We start from the raw sequence: 27,111 nt of genomic DNA on the forward strand, positions 1-27,111 counted from the left end.
CTCCTGTATTAGGGTCTTCCTCTGGAATTTCCAGGGCTCTTAATGTTGTACATCTGAAAAGAAATAAAGTGCAGGATTATGTTAAATACCCTCCTGATGCACTTTGGCTCTTTAAAACAGTCCAGTGTCAGATTTTCTGTTTTCCGAATTTTCAGACGCTAAGAAAACGGTTGTCAGAAATAGGTGGAATAAAGCAATTTGTGATGTAAGAGTTTCCTTCAGGGCTAGACTGTGAGTCAGGGGGGAGCTGGGAGCCCTGCTGGCAGAACAGCAGCTTTCTTCCCAGAGCCCAGCCAGGACTCCACCGTGGGATCACAGCTGCTATAATAAAGAAATACACATCAATAGATGCGGTAAATAGAGGGACTATTCCGTACAGTTATCTAATATAAACTAAAATTCATTAAAACTGTGATCCTCATGAGAAGGAGAGAATGAAAAACCCTGGAAAGCCCACGAACCTTCAGTGCCAAAATCTGCTAGAACTGCCTTTATTTTTTTAAATGTCGCTGACACAGTGTAGCGGCACAGTGGGCTCAAACAGCCGAACACGTAGTGGATGTGGCAGGAACTGATGGCAGTCCTCGTGCCAAAGAGCAGTTCATCTACCAAATCATCAACAAAATGTTTTGTGTTAAAAATAAAGGAGAGCTTCCAAGTGGATCAGCCGGCTGCTGCATTGGCATTTAGATATTGCCGAACTGTAGTGCTTGTGGGACTGTCTGGGGTTCCCCGGATGGTGGTCCACCATTGGATCAGCTCAGTTTAGTGTGCTTGGCTAGCTGCGTGTGTGCAGAAGGAAATAGAGGTTACAAACAGCAGGGCCCGGGCCATCTTGTTATATACACCCCATGGTCTTCTGGGCGCCTGTGGGTTTGCAAACAGGGAGAGCTGCATCTGTCCTCTGCTCACAGGCGTACCCAGCTGTACTGTAGGTGCTGTGAGGCTTGCAGTGTGATTATGGAGAGCTGTTGTGTCCTCTGCTCACAGGCGTACCCAGCTGTACTGTAGGTGCTGTGAGGCTTGCAGTGTGATTATGGAGAGCTGTTGTGTCCTCTGCTCACAGGCGTACCCAGCTGTACTGTAGGTGCTGTGAGGCTTGCAGTGTGATTATGGAGAGCTGTTGTGTCCTCTGCTCACAGGCGTACCCAGCTGTACTGTAGGTGCTGGGAGGCTTGCAGTGTGATTATGAAGAGCTGTTGTGTCCTCTGCTCACAGGCGTACCCAGCTGTACTGTAGGTGCTGTGAGGCTTGCAGTGTGATTATGGAGAGCTGTTGTGTCCTCTGCTCACAGGCGTACCCAGCTGTACTGTAGGTGCTGTGAGGCTTGCAGTGTGATTATGGAGAGCTGTTGTGTCCTCTGCTCACAGGCGTACCCAGCTGTACTGTAGGTGCTGTGAGGCTTGCAGTGTGATTATGGAGAGCTGTTGTGTCCTCTGCTCACAGGCGTACCCAGCTGTACTGTAGGTGCTGGGAGGCTTGCAGTGTGATTATGGAGAGCTGTTGTGTCCTCTGCTCACAGGCATACCCAGCTGTACTGTAGGTGCTGTGAGGCTTGCAGTGTGATTATGGAGAGCCGTGTCTGTCCAGGTACAGATGCTGGTAAGAGGCTTAGAACATAAGAATATGAACTTATTATGGTGCCCGAATGCCTGCAATTCCAAATCCGATTGAGAGGATGGAGCATTAAAAAAGAATAACTGTCCCTTCCAGGTTCACATAAATGAAACACAGCCCTGGACAGAGAGGGTGTATAACTCTAATACTGCATTTCTGTTGTGATCATTTCTCTTCCCGGCACTGAGAATCCATTTCCTCATTTGACACCTCTCTGTCAGAGTGCTGTGAAACGGTACCGCTGCATGACTCACATGGTGTTATCAGTCTATTTTTGGACTTTCTCGCCTTGCAAAATTAGATTTATAAGTATATACAGTATGTGCACTGGTAAGTAACTATCAAGCATCACTTGTTCTTCAAGCTTAAGGCAGCTCCTCCCAGAATCGCTGACATCAGTGAGGCAGAACCGCAAGAGATGTTTCTTTGAAAGAAAGAGAGGATGAAGTCAAAAGGCTAAGGGAGAGGCTCAGAGGCTTGCACACACGTGTGCACTCGCACACACATGTGCGCTCGCACACACAGCCGGTGCGACAGCAGCTGAACCTGCAGGACCTGTTCCTGGTGCCAGCCAAGGGGCACTTCCTGCCTGTTTGTGTCAGAGGTGAGAAGATTGGCTGGAGCAGGAGGCAGCTGGGAGCTCTGAGGCAGGGAGTGGGGTCAGGGGCCGGAACCAGTCCAGTCTGGTGAAAGACCACCCCTCCTTTTTCAAGGAGGAAACTGAGCCGCTGCAGTCCGGGGAAGAGATCGGGCGCCTCTCTGGGTTTTGAAGTCAGTATGAACATTGATGTGTTACTGTCTAGTAGTCTTTTTTTTTCTTTCTAGAATTCCAGAAAAAAAAATGTGTTTGCATTCATCGGTAGTGCAGGCTAGCTGCTCAGCATAAAATCCCATACAAATGGGCTGCCTTCTCTCCTGTCAACCTGGGTGTTGCACAGATGTTTGTACCTGGTCTGTAATATGCTGTTGCACACTGTGCAGGTCTTCAGGTCTTCGTGCTACAGAATGCAAGGGAGGGCAAGGCTTAACCCGCTGAGAGCACAGTCATTCTTTTCTTGCTAAACCTGCTGTTCCGTACTAAGCTCATTGTTAAGAAAGACAAGAAGGCTATATATAAATAGGCTGAGTAATCTGTAAGGTTTTTGAAAGCCTGGACTTGTGACTGTTCCTCTGTAGCACATTTAAAGGCACGGTTGTGCTTGTTTTGTCTGTGTGTGTAGCTGGACTGAGAGCAGTGGGGAAGCTCACAGCAGCTGTCTGGTTGTGAGAAGCAGAGAGGCCCGCTGTGATTAGCTCGACCACGAGATCTTCATCAGTCCAGATCTAGGGAGCTGGATGGGTTGGGTTGATCCAGAACCACCTAGTGTAGTGTTAGAGGAATTGGTACACACACTGGCGCTCACTCTGGGCGGCCTCTGTCTTATGTGGATCTAAATGGCATTTTCTTGATAACGTCAACGTCTTGTTCTTCTTACTTCAAATGTGAATGTTTGTGTGTGTCATGATGTTGCACTTAAGATCTCTCCACTAATGTGCTGCTGATGAGAAATCACCAGCTGCCCAGCCTGTGTTCTGTGAGCCCAGGGGAAGCCACATGCCGAGGTCTTAAACAAAACAGGACAGAGGACTGGGGACTGAGGACTGGCTTGAAGATCACGGGCTGTAATTGATCTTAAGGAAATCGTGATATTCTTCTTTCGAGGCAGTTCAGAAATAATCCCTATATGTAGATACAGCTAAGTGCCAGTCTCCCTTTTAAAGTATTTTGATTTAGATTTATTTTTCTTGGTTTGGTAGCCTTGCAGCACATCAGTGAATGTAACCAGAGACCTGGAGTACCAGATAAGATGTTCTCCTGCTGTTTCCACTCCATAGAAATCTCTGACTCCCAGCATGAAATGTGCAGGATCCTCGGCTATGGGCTGGCGTGTTATTGGAGGACACAGTAAGGAGTGGGTGTGCAGTGTTGCGCACAGAGCAGTTCAATTGGCCCTGCTGTGAATCCTGCTGCCTGTATTGCCGGCTGAACATGTTCACTGGGCTTGCAGGCAGATTAAATATTAACATAATGAAAACAGCTGCTATACTACCAGGAGAAAGAGTGTATTCAAGTAACCTTAACTGTGCTCTCAGATACGCACACACAGTTAATACTACACTGAACAGCTTTCCCTCTGGAAAATAAAAAACAGCATTCGTTCCCTGATTTCTGAACTTTATTTTCTTCAGTGCCATTGTGGCATAACGGAGTCTGTTTTCTGAGCATAATGGTAAGAGTTTTCCTAAGGTTTCTAACTGATTAGGACAGAGTGAGTCATGATAGCATATTCAGCCCTTTAGAACTGGGTTCACCAAGTCAAAAAAGACCAAATTAAGTAAGTGTGTGGCTCAGACATAATTTTGTTTTCAAAAAAAGGGCTAGGCAGTGGCTGTGCTCTTTGTGTTGCACAAAGCAGCACTGTGCTTTGAGCTGTGAAGTCCTCCGTTGAACTTATGTCATCATTGCAGAATTGTAATTTTTCGAGGTCTCCACCCTCTCTGTCTTTGCTGAGCTGATCAGGGAGTCTGCTGGTGTCGGAAGCCGAGTGTCTGGCATGTGTCTGCTTTCCGAAGATTGTGTTCTGCGTTCAGATTACCAGAAATGATCAGAAATGACATTGTAGCTGCTGACTGTGCTGTTGTGATTAATATCTTTAGCAGGGGAGCTAAACCCAAATCTGAACAGTTCCAGGCCCTCGTAACTCTCTGTATAAAGATGAGCGTCTTTGGTTTTAATCCAGTGAATAATTAGCTCAGGCAGTCACATGCTCAGGGTGGAATGAACAAAATTCAGTTACAATTTGCTGTAGAGGGCTGGAGGGCCAGAAGGTTTCTGGTGTTCCTTCCACCTGAGCAGATAATTATCCTTATTGAACTCATTATTTACTTAATTGGAGAAGTTCCTTGTTCTTCAGGAGCTGGAGATTTAAAGAGATGCAGAAAATCTGCTGGACAGGAGCTCTTGAGGACTGCAGTTGGGCTCCCCTGGTGTAGTCTGATCAGGATTGTTACCATTACCATCTCTGTGGTAATAATTAACACTTAAAAGTAAACTTTTTTTGCTAAATACTTACATTAGCTATTGTATTTTTACCGTACTGCTGTAGTTTCTTTTATATTATGATTGTTTTTAAGTGTTTGTCGCAGCACTGTGTCAGAAAGTACCCCCATCCGGGCATAAGGAAGATCACTGGATGTCTGAAGGTTAGAAAACAGCTCGCAGAGGGAGGGTTAACCTACTGCAGAACTTGAGCTTAGCTGTGAGCCGCATTGATTGCACTTACCAGGCTCTAATGGGCTCTCATTGATGTGCCCCGGGGCCAGTCCTGGGTTCGTTTAGGTAATGGGCATTGATTGGGTTCGAATGAAGAACTGATGGCAATGCTGTCTCATTTGTAATCACTGCCTCTTGTGTGGAGTCTCCTTGTGTGGAGGGGCCTCAAAGCATAAAAATGCATTAGGATTGTAAAACAGTCTTACGATCTGGGCCTGTAGTGTTCAAATACTTGTGTAAGCGATCTTTACAGCCGAACAATTTTCTCAGTTCACTTAAAAACCTTAGTCTGATGATAAGGATGATAGGATGATGTGTCTGTGTAGTGTGAGTGCTGAGCTGCATTTTTAAAGAACTGCTTCATGTACTACTGTAATGATCTGCTCGCTGGGGTATCTAAATCTACTTTGAACAAACTGCAGTATGTCCAAAATTCAGCAGCCAGAAACCTGACCAGGTCCAGTGCAAGTGATCACGTTACTCCTATCCTGGAGTCCTTGCACTGGCTTCCAGTCAAATTCCGTGTTGACTTTAAAATCCTCATGCTCACCTATAAGGCTCTGCATGGCTTGGCACCTCAATACCTTTCTGAACTATTATCGCCCTACTCCCCACCTCGCAACCTTTGCTCTTCAAATTCTGGTCTCCTTACTGTCCCCCAAGCCCGTCTACATTGTATGGGTGACAGGGCCTTCTCCTGTTATGCCCCCAAACTCTGGAACTCTCTGCCCAAGGATATCAGAGAGTCACCTTCTCTAATCTCATTAAAATCCAGACTCAAAACCTTCTTCTTTAGAAAAGCCTTTACTGAACTGTTCCATTCTTCACCCCTCTGCTTTTCTTAGTACCACCATCCTCAGTCTCCTCTGTATATTGTAATTGTTTTATCTTATGTATTATTTTTATTTATTGTTGTTGACATTCTGTAAAGCGCTTTGAGAAGCCACCTTTAAAGGCGCTATATAAAATATAAAGTTTATTATTATTATTATTGTGTTGACTGTAGCCCTGTTGAGGATGCACATAAAGCTTCTGCAGATTGTCAGCAGGTTGTTTAAGGACCCTAAATGTTGTAGCTTATTAGGACAGTGCTCTGCTATGATACACTGACTGTAGTAACAGCATCTGTACACATTGCAGGCTCTCACATAAGTTAGGACTGTGGTATTAGAATGCTGATACAATTGAATCTGTTCAATTAAATCCTAAACCATTTGCGTCAGGGTGTGTTAAACGAATTGTTATATTTGCAGAGTGCCTGTGATGCGTCACGAAGAGTGCTGCAGATTTGCAGGCTGTATTGAGCAGTAGTAAGAGCAGTGGCTGGCCGTGCACTAACTCCGTCTCTTCTGTCTTTTTGCTGTTGCAGTCGGCCGAGTTCTTCGACATGCTGGAGAGGATGCAGGTAGGTCTGAGTGTTGCCTTGTTAAATTTAGCCACTTAAGGTATTGACCACACAGAGAAACCCAAACAGTTTGGAACCTAAGCAGTGGCCTGCAGTCAGTAACATACAGCCAGAAAACCTTATGCTGGGCTGTCGAAATAGGAAAAAATAAATACATTTGTGCTCTGTCACTTTTCGAATGAAAAAACTCCACATTAAAGTCACTAAAGCTTAATTAACTAGTGTCATATTACTCAGAGTGAATTGGATTAGTACAGAATTTTTGCAGTGCCTTGTCAAAAACTTCTCGGCTGTAGGGATGTACGGTACCCAGGGTGGTCTCCGTACACTGTAAAATGAAATATTAATATTGGCGGTTTGTGGTCTCTAGACAGGGTGATCTTGTTTTGCATTGTGTTTGGCAGAGATAGACGCTTCTCAGACGTATCAGCTCGTTCGTATTGTCATTCAGTCATCTGGCTGCCCGAGCTGTCCTGTCTCTGTTGACTCTGCCCTTCGGAAGGTTTGCCCACGTAGAGCCGCTTGCTTGTTTCCTGTTTTTCCTGCGTTCCTGCATTGTCTTTCCTTCCTCTGCGTTTCCAAGGATTGCATCAAGCCTCTCCCTGCTTCCCTGGGGTTTCACTGTCTTTACCGCAGTGTACCACAGTGCAGGTGTGTGTACCTGCCTCATTCAGTTGTTAAGCGGTGATATAAATGTCACTCCCAGTGTCTGAGCTGGCTGCAGGCCTGGCTTGCGCTCTGTGTGTGCGGACTGTTATTTCTATATACCCTTAATGCCGCTCTGCCCCAGGGGATGCCCGTGGGAACAAGTGGGCAGTAAATCGTGGGTTGCACACGGGCTCAAGCTGGGTGCTGCACACGGAAACCGTGTGGCATGTGGGCTGCGTGTGGGCTGCGTGTGGGCTGCCCTGGCGCGGCCTGCCTGTGGTCTGTGGTGCAGAATGAGCTCCAGGAGTGAACTGAGGCAAGACAGGGACTGCCTGCGCTCTCCTGTCTTCTCCGGGCGCGCGTTTTTACAGAAAGACACGCTCCTCCTCTCCCCTGACAGCTGGGGTGAGCCAGCAGGTGGCCGCGATTCTTCTCCTGGGAGAGCGGACGGATCTTTTGTATCTGATCAGATGCCGCAGAAAGCCTTGAATTCTGCTAGGGGACGTGTGAGGAATATCGTCTAGCCCTCTTTTCCGGCAGCCCTGATCAGCGGGGCTGTGGGTAGAGCCCAGCGCCCGTGCCCAAGGGGCCCTGGGTTCGAGTCCTTCCTGTGCCTCTTCAAGCTGCGGGGTTCGATGCTGATTCCAGGGGCTCTCGCCTCCTTACACACAGGAAGCCGGCGTGTCGTGGCTGTAGTATGAACGTCTCGCTCTGTTTCTGGATCCAGGTCCCAAAAACGGAGGAGCAGAAATCAGGGACCCAGAAAAACAAGGTCAGCCTTACTGGTGCTGCTGGTGTTGTGTGGATTTTCATCAGCGCCCCCTCACTCCCTGCTCCCCACTTTCCCCCGTCCAGACACACACCCCCTGCTCCCCACATTCCTCTCTCCTGACACGCACCCAGACCTCACTGCCAGCCCCCACACAAACCCTCATGGACTGCAGGGAGTATCCCAGTAAAGAAGTCCTGCAGGATGATCCAAGTATCCCAGAAGCTTGGCCTCAGTCCTGCAGGTCTTTTTCATGGGATCCCTTAGGACAGGGGTGCTGTCCTGCATTCAGATCCCTGCAGTCTCTGCCATCTTCTTTTGTTTTGTGGGGTTTTGTGTTCACGCCTTGTGTTGGTGACGTGTTTGTGGCTGATGTGTCCTCATCCTTTGGAGTGGGAGTGGGAACGACAGTAAGTGCCTCTGGAAATAATTTCAATTAGTGTCCATCAAGGATCTATTTTCCTTAGTGAAATCTCCGAGAATCAGATTTTATCTGCTTGCTTATTGAAGCATTTGCCTTGACTTGGTTTTCTAAGTCTCTCTTCATCAGACTCAGGCTCCTAAGCTGCAGAAAGGCTGGTAAGGCAGTGCATGCATGTGAGGAAGCTATTACATGTACAGAGGCATGTATTCATCACGCCTGTCATAATGGCCCCTACTTTATACAGTCGGCTCATAGTTTATAGTCGGCGCAAACATATTTCATTATGCATTTGAACAATTATGCAAGAAAGCCACCAAAGCATTAAATAGGAAGCCAGTTGGATACAGGATTAAAACAATTTTGTGCCCCCAGGCTGCAGCACCAGTGCCAGCACACTTTTGTATTCTAGGTTGCATAAGAATCTGATGTGTTTATGTCTGCAGTGGGCTTTCATTGTTTTTCTTTAAATGCTTCCACACATGCAGTGAATTTGAGGTATAAAAATGTGGCAAGGAAATGCTTGAGTAAATTTCTTCTTAAACCTATAGCTTAATGAGATAATGGTGATCTATTGTAATCTCTACAATTCCTTTCTTTGACGGCTTAAAGTATATTTAAATTGTAAATATGAAGGTGACTTTCTCAGCCCCCAGTCTCAGGCAGGGTGGGAATGGGTGCTGAAATGCTGGTGGCTGCTGGCCAGCAACTCTTTCCTAGCGACAGAGGCAAAGGCTCACACAGCACTGAAGAGGCACTTACTGTAGGGCAGGGGTCTGTATTGCGCAGTGCTGTGCTCCCCGGAAACAGCTGGCGATGGTAAATCTCTGGTTATAACATGGACAAGCAAGCATGTGAGTCCAAGCGCATCGCTGCCTGGTGCTCAAAATGTGCAGGGCAGGCCTGTGTTCACTGTCAATTACCATGGTAAACTTTCTATTGTGGGTATTTGTGCTGTGCAACTGTTGGGGATTTTGGTATTTTTGCCGTTACATTGTGGAAATTGTTCATCAATAACTAGCAGCATGCTGAAGGAGAAGAAGAAAGCTACCCTGACGCTAGACAGCTCTTTCCTTCTTCTTCTGGACTTGTGCAACAATGTTGTGGTTTTGGTACAAGTGTGGTAACTGGAAATGATAGCTTTCTGACAGCTCTGGGCGTGAGTGTCCTTTGTGTTCTTGGGAGGGGACTTGCCAGAGCTGGTGACCTCTGGAAAGGGTTAACTCCCTTGTTGTGAGGTTTAAAGAGATTACACAATATAGAACACTCTGACATTTCGATGCCCTGTGTGAGGGTTACATAGTGTTACTTCCTGCGGGAGCTGTGTAAGTCAGACTTTCAGTGCCACAGTGCCCGCTAAGGTATTTATTGAAAGCCAGCCTCTTCTTGGGCTCTCTGATGCAAGGAGGCTGGAGGCTGTCAGCCTGCAAAGAGCTTCTCCTTTTGTGAGAAACCCCAAGCAGCAGCACAGAGCCTCGGTTGTCCAGGGGAAGGCGGACAGACAGTGGATTGAGTCCTCAGGCTGGCAAGAGAGGAAAGGTGCAGGGTGAAGCGGAGAGAGACAGGAAGCTGAATTAATTTAACAGAGTCCGACACCCAGAGCCTGGCCAGTGGTGTTACCCAAGCACAAAACGCCACACGTCAAGCTGAAAACGGTAGCAGGTGAGTGTGGGAGTACAGTCACTGCAAATAACTTGGGTGGAGTCGATGGTGTTTGACATTTAGTGATTTTGTCCTTTTGTGTCACGCCAAAGAGGTGCCAAAGAGTTCTGGCCAAATTCTGCTTCAGGTTGTCAAATGTGAGAAATGCCTCTTGCCTCTGCAGCCCGTGATGAGCCAAATCCCACCTGTTCTCTCGGTCCTGCCCTGTGCCACACTCACAAGACTGGTGCTAAACAGCCTCTCTCCTCTCTTTCAGGATGACTACATCCCCTATCCACGGATTGAAGAGGTGAGTGTCGTGGAGCAGGCCGGGTGATCTGTCCACCCTGCTGGACTTGAGCCACCATGTGAAACAGCCAGAGGACTGATCTGTGCTCAGGCATAGCTGAGCCACAGTAGTTTCCTTCCGAGATCTCAGGTTTGACCTTTGAAACAGTAAAGATGAGAAGTGAGGCTAGTGGGAAGACTACATTTGGGTGTATTTGTGCTGTACGTATTGCCATGAAAGAGAAAAGAAATCCGTAAAGGGCGATTGAAGAGAAATGCAGGGGAGGGTTAGGTTTGCAGACAACAGCTGCCCCGTTTTCCTCCAGCGTTCCTGCCCCCTGCACAGCCCCGGCGTGACCCCTCTCTCTCTCTTGTGACCTCTTGTGCTTCCAGATCCTGCAGAAGGGGGGGCCATACTCTCTGGTGATCCTGCCCCAGTTTGGGGGGTACTGGATCGAGGATGCAGAGAACGTGGGGACCCCTACCTCCTCGGACAGCAGCTTCTACGAGGAGGACGACGGGGGGCTGAGCCCGGTGGCCTTTGGGTACAAGCTGGAGTGCAACGGCACTGTGCGGGCGTACCGCAGGCACTTCCTGGGCAGGGTCAGTCATGCCTCCAGCTGCTTCTAAGATAAGATCACTTTATTGGCCCTATACAATTTCTTGCATTAGGAATTCATCTTTTTCGCATACCCCAGCTTGCTCTCCATGAGACACACAGACACAAAGACAGGGAGAGAAGCTTGGGGTCAGAGCACAGGGTCAGCCATTGTACAGCGCCCCTGGAGCAGCTGGGGTTAAGGGCCTTGCTCAGGGGCCCAACGGAGTAGGATTCCTCTGCCGACCGCGAGATATTACCGGCAACCTTCCAGCCACAGACGTAGATCCTTAGCCACAGAGCCAGCGCTCCTTCTTAGGTTAGATCGTCCCAAGATGGGGTCCAGGGTCCAAAAGGCCTGAAAGCCCCCCTAGAAACCTGGAGTCCTGTTGCCCCATGCCAAGCGTTGTTTCACATCCCTACTCCCACTCCTGGCTTTCATATAGGGAAATGTCTAAACTGTGGCCGGTGTGGGTCAATGCCTTTACAGAGCAGCTGTTGCTACTACTAACATCAGCATAATTCAGCGTCCTGTCACGGAAAGCAGTGCCTTCCTCAGTGAGGGGTGTGTGGCAGGTCCTGTCCACCCAGTATTGACTCACAGAAGTACTACGAGTTGCAGAGCTCACAGGTTGTCACGAGTTGCTGGAGTCTCAGGAGTGTTACTGGTCACTAGACCATGTGGCCTGAACGCTCAGTGGTCATGGAATCCAGGGTCTGGGTTCCATGACCTCTGGAATCGTACAAGAACGCTCAAACAAGAACATATGTATCTTCTTTTCAGTGTTAAAGCTGGAATTGGACTCTAGGCTTCCTAGCATGCCGACAAGCAGTGTTTAAATAAGTACGAACATGAGTTCCAATGCCAATAATCTAACTGCTCCCGCCTGCTGTCTGTGCAGGAGCACCTAAACTTCTACTGTACGGACAGCAGCCTGGGAAACTTGATCCTCTCCCTGAAGTACGAGGAGACAGAGGGCCAGGAGTACCTGCGCATCATCCTCAGGTACTGCCCAGTCTGTCAGCACAGTGCACTGTCCGCAACTGTACGGGCAGAACCGAGCCCTGACCGTAGCAACGCTAACCCTGATCCTGGCCCTGTTTCTGACCTCAGCAGGAGGGTGAGCATTAGCGTGCTGTCACAGAACTAAGACATCTTTCTTTAAGGATCCTTCCATCCTGTTCCAAGTATCAACAAGGGTGTCCAGGAAATAATAATAATAATTGATTACACTTATATAGCGCTTTTCTGGACACTCCACTTAAAGCGCTTTACAGGTAATGGGGATCCCCTCCACCAACACCAGTGTGCAACCCCACCTGCACCACAGTGCACCAGAACAGTCACCACACATCAGCTATTAGTGGGGAGGAGAGCAGAGTGATGAAGCCAGTTCAGAGATGGGGATTATTAGGAGGCCATGATTGGTAAAGGCCAATCTCTTTATGAGAAACACCCTGGGATTTTTAATGACCACAGAGGCAGGACCTTGGTTTTATGTCTCAGCCAAAGGACGGCGCCTGTTTACAGTATAGTGTCCTCCTCACTATACTGGGGCATTAGGACACACATGGACCACAGGGTGAGCGCCCCCTGCTGGTGCCACTAGCACCTCTTCCAGCAGCAACCTTAGTTTTTCCCAGGAGGTCTCCCATCCAGGTACTGACCAGACTCACACCTCCTTAGCTTCAGTGGGTTGCCAGTTGTGAGTTGCAGGGTGATATGGCTGCTGGCAATCGTAAAATACATTACTATTCTTTTTATTTGCATACAGCACTGTAATAGATACAAGAATATAGGTTTGCTTTTCTAGTCAGGTACAGTACTGTACTTAATCACCAGAATAAACTCTGCTGCAGTGATCGTGAAAATGTTCTTAGCAGAGCTGTTCAGTAATGGATGGTGTAGATCCTCCAGTGTTTCCAAACCAGGGGTGACCCGAATCCTGAGTTACTGACCTGTATTTTCTTAACATTCTCTCCTCAGGTCCAGGACTAAAACCCTGCATGACAGGATCTCCCTGGCAGAGCTGAGCAAGCTGCCCAGCGTCCCACAGATCGCCAAGGCAAGTGAGGGGCGCCAGGGAGGAGCCCCGCTCCCTCAGGGCAGATTTTGAACCCCAGTCAATTAGTAAGTTGCCCCCAGGAACCAGGCTGGGGTGCTGTGCCATTCACATGGCGGCCCTGTGAGAGTCAGGTCCTACCTGTTGGATTCTGTTGTTTGCACCCCTGATAGGCTTTTGGGGTCAAAACAGACGTCAAGGGCAAGCAGCACTTTTAGTGTGACATTTAAGCAGTAGAAAAAACACCTGAACAGTCCTGAACAGTCTTCCTTTTCTGGCTGCCCACCCTGATCATCAGCCCGGCTCCTCTTGTCTGGACTGGTTTTCTGTCGGATCACTGCCAGGGTGGCGGATCTGGGTGCAGGTTGATGAAACGTGCTGTAGCAGGGCCAGCAGAAATCAGCAGCGCCAGTTTCTCAGCTGCTGTGCCATTGTCCTGGCTAAACGTCTTCCTGTGCTGTTTCCTTGCAGCTGCTGTGCGACGACGTCACTGGACTGAAGTTCAACCCTGTGCTCTACCCCAGAGTGAGTGTGGGACTGGGCAGCAGTGCCGATGAGCGTGTCCGCAGGATTCTGGATAAAAGCTGGCACAGTGCCGTGCAGAGAGCTTAATTTTCATTCTCAGAGAGATGACTACATTCGTGCACTAATGCAGCTCTATTGAAAAAAATATGAATCGAGCTCTTTTTGCATGTATAAAACAATTGCACAATATAAATTGCCTTTTTAATTTGCTGCTGCAGTAGTGATGCAGTGGTTTAAGCTGATTCTGCATGTTCAAGATGGCATGAAGGGTATACTGTGCCCTCTGTCCAGCTCTATTCTTTCCTAATGCCTTGTGACTGCTGCAGTTATGACAACATTATTTTTCTTCTAGGCCTCACAGCTAATAGTCACCTATGATGAACATGAGGTGAACAACACGTTCAAGTTTGGAGTGATATACCAGAAGTTTGGACAAGTACGTGATAATCAGATGTTCAATTATTTTGTGGAAGAGGCAAGTTGGGGGTAATTTTAGGAAGGGACAACTTCTCTTCACTGTCTCTGTCATAACAGCAGCAAGGTGGCAGGTACACCTGGAGAGTGCTTCATACTGTATCAATATAATTATATTGTTACTAATTTCTTTAGAAACGTGATTCCATATTATATTCCCTATTAATCAAATTCTAAAAAGTATGCGTTTTTTACTGCGATAATGAGCGCAAGTATTCATAAAAAAGGTTTAAACATTATAACTTTTTATGAAGTATATAAACTTAATATAGTCAGAAGGAGCACGTAACACTTTTCCAAAATAACCACAGTATGTAACTGAAGGAAAGACTTTGAGGCTTAAAATGTTTGTGAAGAAAGTGGAATATTGGTGTGTATTTTTTATTTAAACTACCAATACCAGCTATATACAGTTTACATAATATCTTTATATTCCAAAATTAATATCGTTTATGACCTTCAGACACGCTATGCTCCTCTTCTTTTTACGCTCAGCTACTAAAATTTCCCTTTAGTTATCAAATTCCATATTTATATTCAATATTAAGTGGATTTAAACATACACTGTAAAGAGATTAAATGAAGCAATCGTTTCACTAACAACCGATGCACTACTAGTGCCGCCTGTCAGGTCATTTTGGCCAGCCAGTCACGTACTGCAGTATAACGCGCTAAACTGTAGATAATTTTGCGCATTTTGAATGACTGCATCTGTAAGTGGATCAAGAAGAGAGGAAATAGGACCCAGGTCTGAAGGGCCAGTGGATATTGAAGAAATCTGAAGGTGAAAACAGTGTAAGTCTGATCACAGCGAACAGTGACTCAGCACCTTCAAAGCCACAGTTCCTGTGGTTTAAGGATCTGAAGAGGACAGAGCACCAGTCTGTCTCCACAGGGGCAGATGATGCTCAAAGCCTAGAGCCTGCTGTTAGCGTCATGAGGGCAGGGTGTCTTGGAGATGATGCCATGTGGTTAGCTCAGCTGCTTTCTTAGAGGGGAAAAATGGATCATGTTTTGGGATTAGAGAGTCTCAGACTCAACAGTAAATAGGGAGAATGCTTTAGCAAATTTGTCAAGAGTCCTTATCTCCCGGTTCAGCATCCTCTAATCTCACAGGCAGAGACATTAGTGCAGTAAGCTTTTAATGCTTCATACCGCTGAAGGTGCTATTTCCCTCTCCCAGATTTCGGAGGAGGAACTTTTTGGGAATAATGAGGAGAGTCCAGCCTTCACAGAGTTTCTGAATGTGCTGGGAGACAGGATTGAGCTGCAGGATTTCAAGGGGTGAGTGAAGTGGATAGTGTCCTGATTACTGTTTAATTGTGTTGCAGTATATCTGCCTGAATATGAATGACTCTTGCTGACTGTTGGTGTTGCTGTGTGTCAGATTATTACTGTATTTCATATTTAAATCTAGAAGAGAAGAAGCCTGTTCAAGACACCCACCACCCTTTGAGTAAAAATGTGATGTCCTGTGGTGTTCCTGCCCCAGTCAGTTCAGTCAACATTTTCAGTAACATTAGGGTTTTCCTTCAAACCTCTTTGTTATCATCTCTGTTTAAATTCGCCGTGAAATCCAGAGAAACGCAGCTTTATACTGTGCTATGAAGCAGCAATACAGCACATGTTATTCTGCTCTTGGTATTAGGATAAAAAAAGAACAGACACTGTATGTTTCTGCCTACAGCTCAGATTTAGAAACGATGCTGCAAACATAAGTTGAATACAAGTTTAGAATGATACAGTAATGAGCAGATAAGAGATGTTTCTTGTCCCTTTGTACAAAGATGCCAGGTGATCAGTATTTTGTTGCTTTAAAGAAATGAGAACAGGAGAGGAGTAATTCTGCAGGTGAGAGGGACCTGCTGTCAGTGCAGGGTCAGTCCTCAGAGATCCATGTGCACAGAGGTGTGAGCGAACATTTGCACAAGCCAATACCAGAGCTCAGAGCAGCTGCATTCGTCATGGTGACAGCAGACAGGGTTTATCAGACAGTCCTGACAGGGAACAGTGGAAACACACAGGAAATGCATCATCACCTCCTCCCAGGGGGACAGGTCAACACAGAAACGAGAACATGGCTCTGGGTGCAATCTGTCACAGTGCTTAATTAGAGACTGAGAAGAGTGGTGGTGTTGGGGGGGGGGGTATATGTAATTTTTTATTATTATGAATTTAAGAACCTCTATCGAGCATGTCTCTGTTCACTTGGAGCTGAGAGAACTGTGGCTAATTAATCCCAGCCTGGCGGCCCTGAGACAGTAGAGAACCACAACTGGAGAAATCCCAGTCCCAGGTGACTGGTGACACGACTCAGACTCGAACCCACAACCCCTGGGTCATAGAGCTTTGTCTGAGCTCCATATAGTTGCATGTCTGAGGCACAGTTGCTCTGAACACTTAATGTGAATGGACGTAAAGCTTTTTAAATCATGCCGATTTCTTTACAATCTTAATTTTCTGAACTGCTGTGAGTGTAGACCTCACACATTCCTGGTGTCTATTCCTGGTGCTTCGTACGGGGAGAGGCTTCTTGTGAAGCGTGGACGACAGGTGTCACAGCCAGGGGGCGTTTCAGTGATACAAAGCGTCTTTGGCAGAAGAAATCCCCAATACAGGAAAAAGACATGGGAGGCTCCTGTTGGGACACTTACAAACACTAAAGTGTCATTTCCTCCCTGTGGGGAAAGAGGGGGTGACCTGTGATCTGGGGGAAAGGGGCGAGTGACCTGTGACCTGGCAGGAAAGAGGGGGTGACCTGTGACCTCGGGGGAAGGAGCAAGTGACCTGTGATCTGGGCAAAGAGGGGGTGACCTGTGACCTGAGGGAAGGAGTGAGTGACCTTTGACCTGGGGGTAAGAAGTGAGTGACCTGTTCCCTAGGAGATAGAAGGGGTGACTTGTGACCTGGGAAAAAAGAGGGGGTGACCTGTGACCTGGGGGGAAAGGAGCAAGTGACCTGTGACCTGGGGGAAGGAGCGAGTGACCTGTGACCTGGGGGAAAGAGGGGGTGACCTGTGACCTGGAGGAAGGAGCGAGTGACCTGTGACCTGGGGGAAAGAGGCGGTGACCTGTGACCCCTCAGTCTGCACTCTGTGAGCAAAGCCCTTGCTCTTTCTGCCTGCTGCAGGTTCCGGGGCGGGCTGGACGTGGCGCACGGCCAGACAGGGATGGACTCGGTGTACACAGTCTTCAGGGAGAAAGAGATCATGTTCCACGTCTCCACAAAGCTGCCCTACACAGAGGGCGACGCCCAGCAGGTACTCCCCAGGCTGAAGCCGGAGGGCATCCGTGGGGGCGGGGTTGAAGTGTGGCACCTCTTCTCTATACCTTTATCCAGTGATGCATCACATCAAGCATTGTCCTCGTGCGTTCTCTGTGTTGTTTTTTCACAAATCCCTCCTGCTTCTCTCCAGCTACAGAGGAAGCGCCACATTGGGAACGACATTGTGGCGGCTGTGTTCCAGGAGGAAAACACACCCTTTGTTCCTGACATGATCGCCTCCAACTTCTTGCATGCCTACATCGTGGTCCAGGTGGAAAACCCCTGCACAGACCACACCACCTACAAGGTACCATCTCCCTTCGCCCCCAGGGCTGGGCTGAGAATCCATCCTTTTTTTTTCCATCCCTCCACCCTGGGGGATTCTTGGACGCTCTGCACAGGCCTTTGCCTTCCCAACTTCTCAAAGACGAATTGGGAAGTTTGTTTATAAGAACAGATCACTTTATTGGTCATATACAATTTCTTGCATTAGGAATTTGTCTTTTCGCATACCCCAGCTTGCTCTCCATGAGACACACAGACAGGGAGAGAAGCTTGGTGTCAGAGCGCAGGGTCAGCCATTTGTACAGCGCCCCTGGAGCAGGTGGGGTGAAGGGCCTTGCTCAGGGGCCCAATGGAGAAGGATTCCTCTGCCGGCCCCAAGAATTGAACCAGCAACCTTCCAGCCACAGGCGCAAATCCTTAGCCACAGAGCCACCACTCCATTCCATTATGGAATGCCCTGAGTGCTTCGGGTCCGAAACATGTGAGTGTTCATTAGGAATCCAAAACCGTGAAGTCTGTAATTGACGAGGTCAGCTGGACAGCTAATGCCAACTGCTAGTGAGTCCCTACAAGAGGCCCTGCTGCCCACATAGCCATGTCCTGCCGTGTGTGCATCAGACTGATAGCTTGTGGCTTTTAAATGTCTTTGCAAAGAGCTGCAGGTTCAGAAACAATGCCATTGTCAGATGGAAATCTACCAGGAAAGGAGAAAGCTGTAGTGATCTTTCGAGGATCTCACTGATATTGTGAGGAGATGATCTGGCCCCTTGCGTCTGGACAGAAGTTCCCTTTGCAGAGAGCTCTGTTGGTTGTCCTTGTACGAGCCCTTCCCCTCTGTCTCTGCCCCTGCTGCTCAGGTGTTCTGCTCCGTGCCTGGCCCACCTAGTTGCTGCTGGGGTGACTTGCAGCAGCTCCTGGGGCAGACAAGGACGAGATACCTGCAGCACAATGTCATAGATTAGCCTTAGCTCTTCAGCTCCTGCACCTGCCTCCCCTGACTCCTCCTGCCTGATTCTGCAGGAGATGTGCTAATAATAACAATCACGTACCTACCGAATGAAACCTCTGAATTCCAAAAGAAGGCAGCTTATTGATTGGCTAACGAAAGATATCAAAGGCAGACCAGCGGTGATGTAAGGGTTTCTGCATTGTAGCCTTTTATCATTCTGTGTTTCTTTCCTGAAAAACAGCAGTTCTGCAAGTGCCCTGTGTGGAAGGACTGTTTCCCACCTTCATGAATTTAACACCTTATTCCTGTGTGATTGACAGGTGTCAGTCACTGCGCGGGAGGATGTACCTTCCTTCGGCCCACCCCTGCCCAACCCACCTGTATTCAAGAAGGTAGGAACCCTGGGAACCCCAGGCTGCTGTCATCTGCTGTGATATAGGGGATTGGATCTGAGATCAGTGTGACCTTTCACATCTTCACCTTATTTTCATGCCAGATTGTCCACAGGAGTACAGTGAGAGGTTAATGCATGTGACCAAAAGACAGTGCTTCCTGTGCTGTTGGGTGTCTGAGTCTCACTGTGAGGCGACTGCCACTTCAGAGCTTAAATAAAATAAGATTTTTATTGTTCCCTAAGGAAAATTTTTTATGGACGCCCAGCACTCCTGTACATTTAAATAGAATGCAAAAAAAACAGAAGAAAAGAAAAACATTGCACATTATTCCAGTACAAAAAATAAGAAAAACATTGCACATCATTCTATTGCACATGGACAGTATAACACATAACAACATGTAACATTTATAACACATCACAAAACATGTTGCACTCGAGTGGGTTGTAAGAATCAAAATTGAGTTTATCCTTGACATTTGCGTTGACAGCTTTAATGGGGAGTGGAACACAGGAATGGTTGTATCTGCTTGACTTACATTTGGGAACCCTAAAACGTTTCCCAGAAGGAAGAAGTTGAGATTCAGAGTTGAGGCTGTGGGAAGGATCTGAAAGAATTTTTCCTGCCTGTTTGATTAGGGATTTTTCAAAGATTGTCTGCAGGGAGGGGTGCTTTTTCACTCCCATGACCTTCAGAGCTGTCTGGATGAGGCGGGTAATTTGCGATTTAAAATGAACTGATAGATGACCAAAACACACTGAAATACCATATCTGATAATGCTTTCGATTACAGCACGGTAAAAGAGTAGCATTACTTCCTGTTCGAACCCCAAACACTCTCATTCTTCGCAGGAAATAGAAGCCCTGCTGATCTTTGGAGCAAACACTCTCAACATGAGTAGACCAGCACAGGTTACGGTCTATGTGTACTCCTAAGTACTAATATGAATCGACCTGAGTGCTAATTTCGTTGTGGATTACTACCTGTGAGTGATCACCAGCTGCTCTGGGATCGAAAACTATTTCTTTTGTTTTTTTTAACATTCAGAATTAGGCTGTTGTTGTCACACTTATTGCTTGGTGACGGACGGCTGAGGCTGTAAAGAGTGTCAAACTGAAATGGGGCTTTTCTCCAGGGTCCTGAGTTCCGGGAATTCCTGCTCACGAAGCTCATCAATGCTGAAAACGCCTGCTACAAGTCAGACAAGTTTGCCAAGCTGGAGGTGAGGATGGGGCAGTTTGCCTCCACGTGCGTTGTTTCTGTCTCCCTCCTTGTCCTCGCTGCCCTCTTTCTCGGACCTGTTTCCCTTTTTAAAAGCTTAACCCTTAACCCTTTTGACTGGGCTGAGCATGGCGGAAAGCACGCTTACGTGCAGAGAAATTGAGAGCACGGGAGGCAAGCTGTAATGCACGCAGGGGGATCTTTTACTGTTGGTCTCTGCACCCCGTCCCCCCCCCCCCCTCCTCTGGCTGCATGTCTGCAAATCCCGTTCCCCACGAGAACCGTGGCGAGCGGTCGTCTCACCTCTCGCTCCTGGCTGGCTCTCCGCAGGGGCGGACACGGGCGGCGCTGCTCGACAACCTGCACGACGAGCTGCACCGGCAGACTCAGGCCATGCTGGGGCTCAGCTCAGACGACGACAGGATGGAGAACGGTAGCCACGGTGGCCTCCTGGAGTCTTTCAAGGTAGGGCTAGCCCTTATTTCGCAATCCTGTTTCCCCCCCTCCACCTGCAGCCACCGCACTGCGTTAACTGACAGTCCTGTCCTGGTACACAGGTCCTGTGTGTCTTCTGTGCCATGCTAACAGGTGCATTGTGTTCGCCTTTCACTGTGAGGACACTGACGTGGCTGGTCAGCCCTCTACGCTCTCTGCTCGTCTTCACTGGAGCTGGGATTTAGTGGTGCTCTTCACTGGCCAGTGTTCAGCAGTCTCCTTGCATGAGGGGAGCCCTGTGTGAGAGGTGCGAGGCTGATGCAGGAGTGATCCGCAGTGAGAGGAGACTATGACTGTGGCTGCTGTTTTGTCAGATACACTCACCCCCTGAGTCTTTCTTCACCGACACAGGCGTGCGTAGTAAGAATCAGTCTTATGGTGCGGGTGAAGCATATTGTGATGAAGCTGTGCCTCTGGCGTTGCACAGATTCTCACCATGGCTGTCTGGTTCCCTTGATGTTTGCAGGCAGCGACAGCCCCTCTGCTGAGGAGAGTGAGCGTGGGGCTCGCAGACGTCAATAACCTGAGAGCTGTGCTTGCCTGCGCACTGGCTGTTGGACTTTACTATGCTTTGCGACTTTTGTTGTGCAACAAATTTCACGATTAAATAGATAACAAATAAACGTTTGCATGCACTTTTCATTTAAGTTTGATTCACTCTCTTTTTTTTCCTGCCGGCCTTGCACAGGACGATGATGCGAATGGTGTTGGCGGATGAGATTAACCACTATGTCTGTGCGCTGGATTTTCACAACTGTGCAAGAGTGTTTGGAATTAATGATATCTTTATAATCTTTATTGTTTCAGTTCTAAGCGACACCTCATGCTTTTATTACAGCACCTTATATGGTTAGTTTAAAAGAGCGCAGTATGCATCACTCTGAACATATGGCCAGGAATGTAATTAATTAAATTTTACATCCTGGAGCAAGTCCGATTCAAGGAAGCTCTAGACTAGAGGTTGACGAAATACGTCAGTGTGCTCACAGCCTTCCCACAGTCACTCAGGAGGTCCAATTGCACTGGACCGCCATTCTGGTCAGTCTGCTCTGATGAACAGCTGTTCAGTAGCCCAGCAAGAATGGGGCAGCACTGGACTCCACACGCCCTCTTATCCATCATGGACACAGCTAGGCTTTTCTCAGCCATTTTGAAACACCACAGACAGACATGTTACCTAACCATATTCATATACAAAGTCATATTACCTAAACAGTGCTGGCTTTCCCTGTTGGCGTTCGTGTGTTTGAAAGCGTGTGTACAGTATATGAATAGTAATCCACAAAGAATATGCTGGTCGTGCGGTGTTGTGCAGTGCTCAATGACCAGGCAGAACCACATGAAGGCAGACTGATACCACTAGAATGGAGGTGAGGCTTTTCAAGATCTAGTAAAACTGCAAACAAGATTCGGCACACGGTTCGGGATGAGCTTTGATTTTAGTAACAGGCTAATCGCTGTTATTGTGAAATGAACATTTAACCCAAAGTAGGGTAATGCTTATGGACTGCATTTATTTGGTGTGTGAGGCCATTCTGATCAAATAAACTGCTCATAACAAAAGGGATTTAATCCCCTCTTCTTCTCAGCCTGAGACAAGAAACTTGAAACCAGGCCTGGAGAACATCAGTCCAGCAGGTTTTCCAGGACACCTTCAAAACCAGCAGTTTCTCAGGATTTGCTTGTAATTTTGTTTCAAGTAATTTACAAATCACTTGGAACTAAGATCTAAGTTCTCTTCAGCCTTCAAGGACCAGAGTTCTCTTAATTGAACTGTTAGGTGTTAGTGGAGACCCTCTGATTTAGAGTGAACTATAAGAGTAACTGGGCTGGGGCTCTCCAGTGCCAGCAGTGGTGACCTCTGACCTACAGAAATTTGAGAAAAATACCCTTCGAGCCCATGTGGTTACTAGTAAATTTGAAGTCTAAAGAACAAAGAATTACGACTCTGTCTTAAAGGGCCCGATGAACTTGAGGTTAAGAGGCATATCCCACGATCCTCTCAGTAAAGGCGTCTCCTCTTTTGTTGTCTCATGTGTCCCTAAACTCAATTTCCATATGTCTATGTGTTCTTTTGTTGGTGCTGTAGAAATGCCCTGAGTTGACTTGGTAAGAGACTTTCAGGATTTTGACTCACTGAATCAAGTTGCTACGTAATCTGTCTGTTTCCAGGCTGGAGAGATTCTGTTCTTGAGCCTATCTGGGTATGACATTCTCTTTAGAATAAGATTAAGTCAGCTTGTGCACCTAGGCAAAGCCTCAGCCTCCATGTAACGTGACGACCAAAAATACCACACTCTATTCAGAGTGAGGTTTAACAAATGTCATAGTGTTATCATGACTCCCTTTCATTTCAATTCTACTTTCATCAGAACAGATAGCAGCGTTTTGTTGCTTTTTATTGCTTCTCTCTAGCTGATGAAACAGGTGAGTCTACATGACCACCTAGATCCCGCTCTCAAGTTTGCTGCTTCCAGTTCAGTGTTCCAGTTCTTGCCTCCCTCATGAAACACTCTGTGCTTCTCCATGTCAGTTTATGTTTGCCAGGTGTCTGCCCAGCACTCTGGAATAGCTTGTGCTGCTGTGAACTCTTTGCGATTCCACCTGTTTTTCAAGCATCTGCAAACGTGACAGATCCTATAGCAGCATCTGGGCGGACTGGAGTCTGCTGTAGTGCCAGCATGTTGAGACACTTTGTTGTAGCAGCTCTGGGAGGTGCCTGGTGTGCTACTACCTGCTCTTGGCTGTTGGATTGTTTTTTTAGTCACATACTGGGATTACAGATCCGTTGCATCGTAGCTCTAAAGAACCCCTCACTCTTTAATGAAAATAAACATCATTGAACAAATCAAGGTATTGGTGAGCTGGTCTACGCAGAAACACTGTCATGGATGGATCTTAGAGACATACTGTACAGTATGTCTTTTGCTTCAGAGGTGTTGAAGTCCCCTCTCTCCCTCTCTGTGGCAGCGGGCGATGCGCGTGCGCAGTCACTCCATGGAGACGATGGTGGGCTCCCACAGAAAGCAGCATGGCGGAGGGGTGCCGGGCAGCCTGAGTGGGGTCATCCCGCAGAGCAGCAACGAGTGCACCAAGAGCACCTTCACGGTGAGGGGGGGCGTGTGTGCCGTGTACCGGGGGCGTCCTGGGAGCAGTGCCGTGCGGTATGGATCCAGCTAGTTTCCCCATTCCTGCTCAGCCTCTGTATCACAGTGAAGACCAGTTTGAAAGGTGTGCCCAAAAAGGCAGGAGGAGTCAGAGGATAAACCTGTGAGAAGAGAGTGGAAGGGTTTTACAGCTGCTCTCAGAGCGCTGCTGAAGGGGAAAGCTGTGCAGTGACACCTGTGCTGTGTGTTCCAGCCGCCCGTCCTGTCAGCCAAGAGCCCCCTGAAGAGTCCGGTGAAGAGGCGCTCAGGGCTCTTTCCTCGACTGCACGCTAGTGCGGACAGCCAGATGGACAGCAAGAGCCGCAGGTGAGCTGGGGTCGGGATACTGCACACCTGGACCTGAGCCGGGGGTGAGCTGGGGTCAGGATATTGCACACCTGGACCTGAGCCGCAGGTGAGCTGGGGTCAGGATATTGCACACCTGGACCTGAGCCGCAGGTGAGCTGGGGTCAGGATATTGCACACCTAGACCTGAGCCGCAGGTGAGCGGGGGTCAGGATACTGCACACCTTGACCTGAGCCGCAGGTGAGCTGGGGTCAGGATATTGCACACCTGGACCTGAGCCGCAGGTGAGCTGGGATCAGGTTACTGCACACCTGTATCTGAGCCACAGGTGAGCTGGGGTCAGGATACTGCACACCTGTATCTGAGCCGCAGGTGAGCTGGGGTCAGGTTACTGCACACCTGTATCTGAGCCGCAGGTGAGCTGGGGTCAGGTTACTGCACACCTGTATCTGAGCCGCAGGTGAGCTGGGGTCAGGATACTGCACACCTGTATCTGAGTCGCAGGTGAGCTGGGTAGTGATGCCAACACAGTTTAATATTGCAAAAGTGATCTGAAGCTGCTCTGAATACATGTATTCTGAAATGTTAACCAAAAGTTTCTGGTGAGTGAAAAAGTTCTGTTTCTGCTACTTAGTGATCATGTCTCTGGCGCCCAGAAGACACACGATAACAGCCACACACCCCAGGACATGAAGTCGGAGACGTCATCCAATCCCAGCTCTCCGGAGATCTGTCCCAGCAAGGAGAGGTAAAGGGGTTCCATCTACCTGAATGCGATTCTTCACGCAGGCAAACAGTTGTGCAATCTATCAGTTCCTTGATTCTTGTTGTGTTTTGTGTCATTTTTACTGTAACTGTTTCTAGCATGCAAATCACAATTGATTCTCAAAGTTGATTTCATTAGAAATAGTTCAAGTAGGGAGCTGCGTCAGCATGCGTAGGCCGCAAAGGAACAAGCACAAGTTTATTCCAGGCTGAAAAGAGAAGAGAGGAAACAACGTTTCGGCTGTGGAGCCTTCTTCAGGTGTGACAGTCGAAACATTGTTTCCTTTCTTCTCTTTTCAGCATGGAATAAACCTTTGCTTGTTCATTAGAAATATCCATGTATAAAAGATCTTTAGCATTTATGCAGCTGCAGACAAGTGTATCAGTACGCTTCAACTCCAGGTGGTTACGCGCTGATCTATTAAGTGTAGTAAATATTGTCTGTTACACTATCTGATAGTGATATCTGAATTCGATTCAGTAACATTGAATGCTCAGTAACCCAACAGGACATTTTCTGGGGAATCGGCTCACTTCAGGCAAACTGTGAGCTTTGCCACAGGGCACTGAAATCTGGCGCAGGGTCCAAACTGGAGAACCATCTCAGTGATAATGACAGGGCTCAGATAGTGAGGCAGCAGCCCAGCGAGCTCGCTCAAATTGATCTTTTTATCATTGTTTTTATTTTGTTCTTTTCTTATTGTTACTGCTCTTAGTCCTCAGTGTCCCTCTCCCCAATATTCACGTACATAATTTAAGATTGGTTTGCACATTGCCTGTTGTCTCTGTCTTTCTTTTATTATACAATTGTATTGTTGTTGTTGTTGTTTTTTGTACTGCTTACCATCTGAGAGCTAGCTAAATAGCATTTTGTTATACCATATACCTGTATATGAGTATGATGAGAATAAACTTGAACTTAAACTTGATATAGCGCCCCCTACCCTGAAATTACCCTTGGCCACAGTCCACTGCTCCACAGCCTGCGTGTTTCACCCCACTGGGACGGGGACCTGTGCTCTGGCCTGTGGCTGTGCAGCCCCGTCGCCGAGCCCCCCTTCTCAGGGTGTTCTGTCCCCACAGGCCGTTCATCAAGCTGAAGGACTGCAGCCGCGCCAACATCTCACGCTCCTCCTCCAGCACCAGCAGCTTCAGCAGCACAGCAGGGGAGGGCGAGGCGCTGGAGGAGCTGGACAGCACCGTGAGTCCCGCAGACTGGACCGACATCCATCAAACACACCGCACACCCTTCCTGCCCAGGCTTGCTAATAGACCTGAAGATGTCTTTCCTAAATCTGATCAGTCGGTAGCTTTGCCGGGATACGGTATCAGCAGATGAAACAATTTCTAACCATTTTTCCCAGAGTTCTCATGTATAGACCCTGGTGATGGAGCGTGCGCCAAGTGACTGACCTCTGACCTTGCTCCCCCTCTTCCCCACAGAGCAGCCAGCCCTCCACAGCCTCGCCGTTCCGCGGGGACCAGTTTGTGTACAGCCCGTCTCTTAGCGGCGACGGCCAGGGGCCCACCACTCCCGTCATCATGAGCCGCAGCCCCACAGGTGCGCAGCCCTGCAGCAGTGCCTGCTGTACCGGCAGCACTTCCTGTCGCTGACCCCAGTACCATGCTTCTTATCTAATGCACCTATTACTACAATATCCCAATATTCCTTCTCACAAAAAGTAAAACATTAAAACAGGAAATAAAGTTACACATCGCGTTGTCACATTGTAAGGTTTTTAACAGATGTTTAAAAACAGTTTAGAGCCAGGCTGTGGGTCAGACATGAGGTTAGGGTTGCGGTCAGCTGGACACTGCAGAAATCTGACTGTAATGACAGCTGGGCAGCCGATGCTTTCATTGAGAGTATATTGGCTTTCTTGCATCAGATAGTTTTGGCCAAATTGATATTATTGATTACAGTTATTGATACTGACGGTTTGGACATGCTCATCTCTGTATTTGTGTTTGAAAAGCAGATGTGAAAAGCAAGACATCGCCAAGATCCAACCTGAAGTTTCGCTTCGACAAGCTGAGCCACTCGAGTGCAGTAAGTACAGCTCTCTCAGCGCCGCCAGCTGCCCGTTCACCTGTTTCCTGTGTGTGGAGCTGACTTCCTGTTCTCTGCGCAGGGTCACTAGTGGACTGTGAGAGAAGCTGTGTCAGAGGAGAACCAGGTGAGTTTCTCTGCGTACTGCCAGTGCAGCTCATCAACACACAGGAAGCTCTTCCTCAAACAACATCAGCACACTGAGCAAGAGCACCTTTATTTCCTATTGCCAGGCTTTTCTTCCTTTTTTTGCCCACGCTGGCCTTGCAGCTTTCGCCTAGATGCAGGTGTCTGGTGCCAGACTCTGGACGGCAGGGCTCAACCTGCACTGCAGACAAGTGCATTCACTGGCTGAGCAGCTCGGGATCGTTTACAAACACCACGTGAAACCGTCAGATATACAGGCGGATCCCTGCTGTCCCGTTCTGCCTTTGATATGTTTGTGCCTTACGATAAAGAACGTGAGCCTGG

At 48.0% G+C, this 27,111-nt stretch overlaps 1 protein-coding gene across 2 annotated transcripts in view; it reads left to right on the top strand.

The window, feature by feature from the left end:
- Positions 1 to 27,111, top strand: part of LOC148814430 (rap1 GTPase-activating protein 2-like) — an 83,368-nt gene that overhangs the window by 52,887 nt on the left and 3,370 nt on the right. The window contains exons 4-24 of one of the 2 annotated variants that reach the window (XM_088906632.1): positions 6,300 to 6,335; positions 7,711 to 7,755; positions 10,092 to 10,124; positions 10,496 to 10,705; positions 11,603 to 11,706; positions 12,688 to 12,766; positions 13,235 to 13,288; positions 13,641 to 13,724; positions 14,946 to 15,046; positions 16,892 to 17,021; positions 17,178 to 17,333; positions 18,581 to 18,652; positions 19,792 to 19,878; positions 20,208 to 20,342; positions 23,343 to 23,480; positions 23,733 to 23,845; positions 24,460 to 24,573; positions 25,674 to 25,791; positions 26,034 to 26,151; positions 26,570 to 26,640; positions 26,723 to 26,767. In XM_088906632.1, coding sequence (XP_088762758.1) covers positions 6,300 to 6,335; positions 7,711 to 7,755; positions 10,092 to 10,124; positions 10,496 to 10,705; positions 11,603 to 11,706; positions 12,688 to 12,766; positions 13,235 to 13,288; positions 13,641 to 13,724; positions 14,946 to 15,046; positions 16,892 to 17,021; positions 17,178 to 17,333; positions 18,581 to 18,652; positions 19,792 to 19,878; positions 20,208 to 20,342; positions 23,343 to 23,480; positions 23,733 to 23,845; positions 24,460 to 24,573; positions 25,674 to 25,791; positions 26,034 to 26,151; positions 26,570 to 26,640; positions 26,723 to 26,731 — 2,007 coding nt within the window. In that variant the 3' untranslated portion in view covers positions 26,732 to 26,767. The remainder of the gene's footprint in view (positions 1 to 6,299; positions 6,336 to 7,710; positions 7,756 to 10,091; positions 10,125 to 10,495; positions 10,706 to 11,602; positions 11,707 to 12,687; positions 12,767 to 13,234; positions 13,289 to 13,640; positions 13,725 to 14,945; positions 15,047 to 16,891; positions 17,022 to 17,177; positions 17,334 to 18,580; positions 18,653 to 19,791; positions 19,879 to 20,207; positions 20,343 to 23,342; positions 23,481 to 23,732; positions 23,846 to 24,459; positions 24,574 to 25,673; positions 25,792 to 26,033; positions 26,152 to 26,569; positions 26,641 to 26,722; positions 26,768 to 27,111) is intronic. The other variant, XM_088906633.1, reaches the window with a different exon arrangement.

Source organism: Atractosteus spatula, chromosome 27 (assembly GCF_055471065.1).
Source record: "Atractosteus spatula isolate fAtrSpa1 chromosome 27, fAtrSpa1.hap1, whole genome shotgun sequence".
Classification (NCBI taxonomy): Eukaryota; Metazoa; Chordata; class Actinopteri; order Semionotiformes; family Lepisosteidae; genus Atractosteus; species Atractosteus spatula.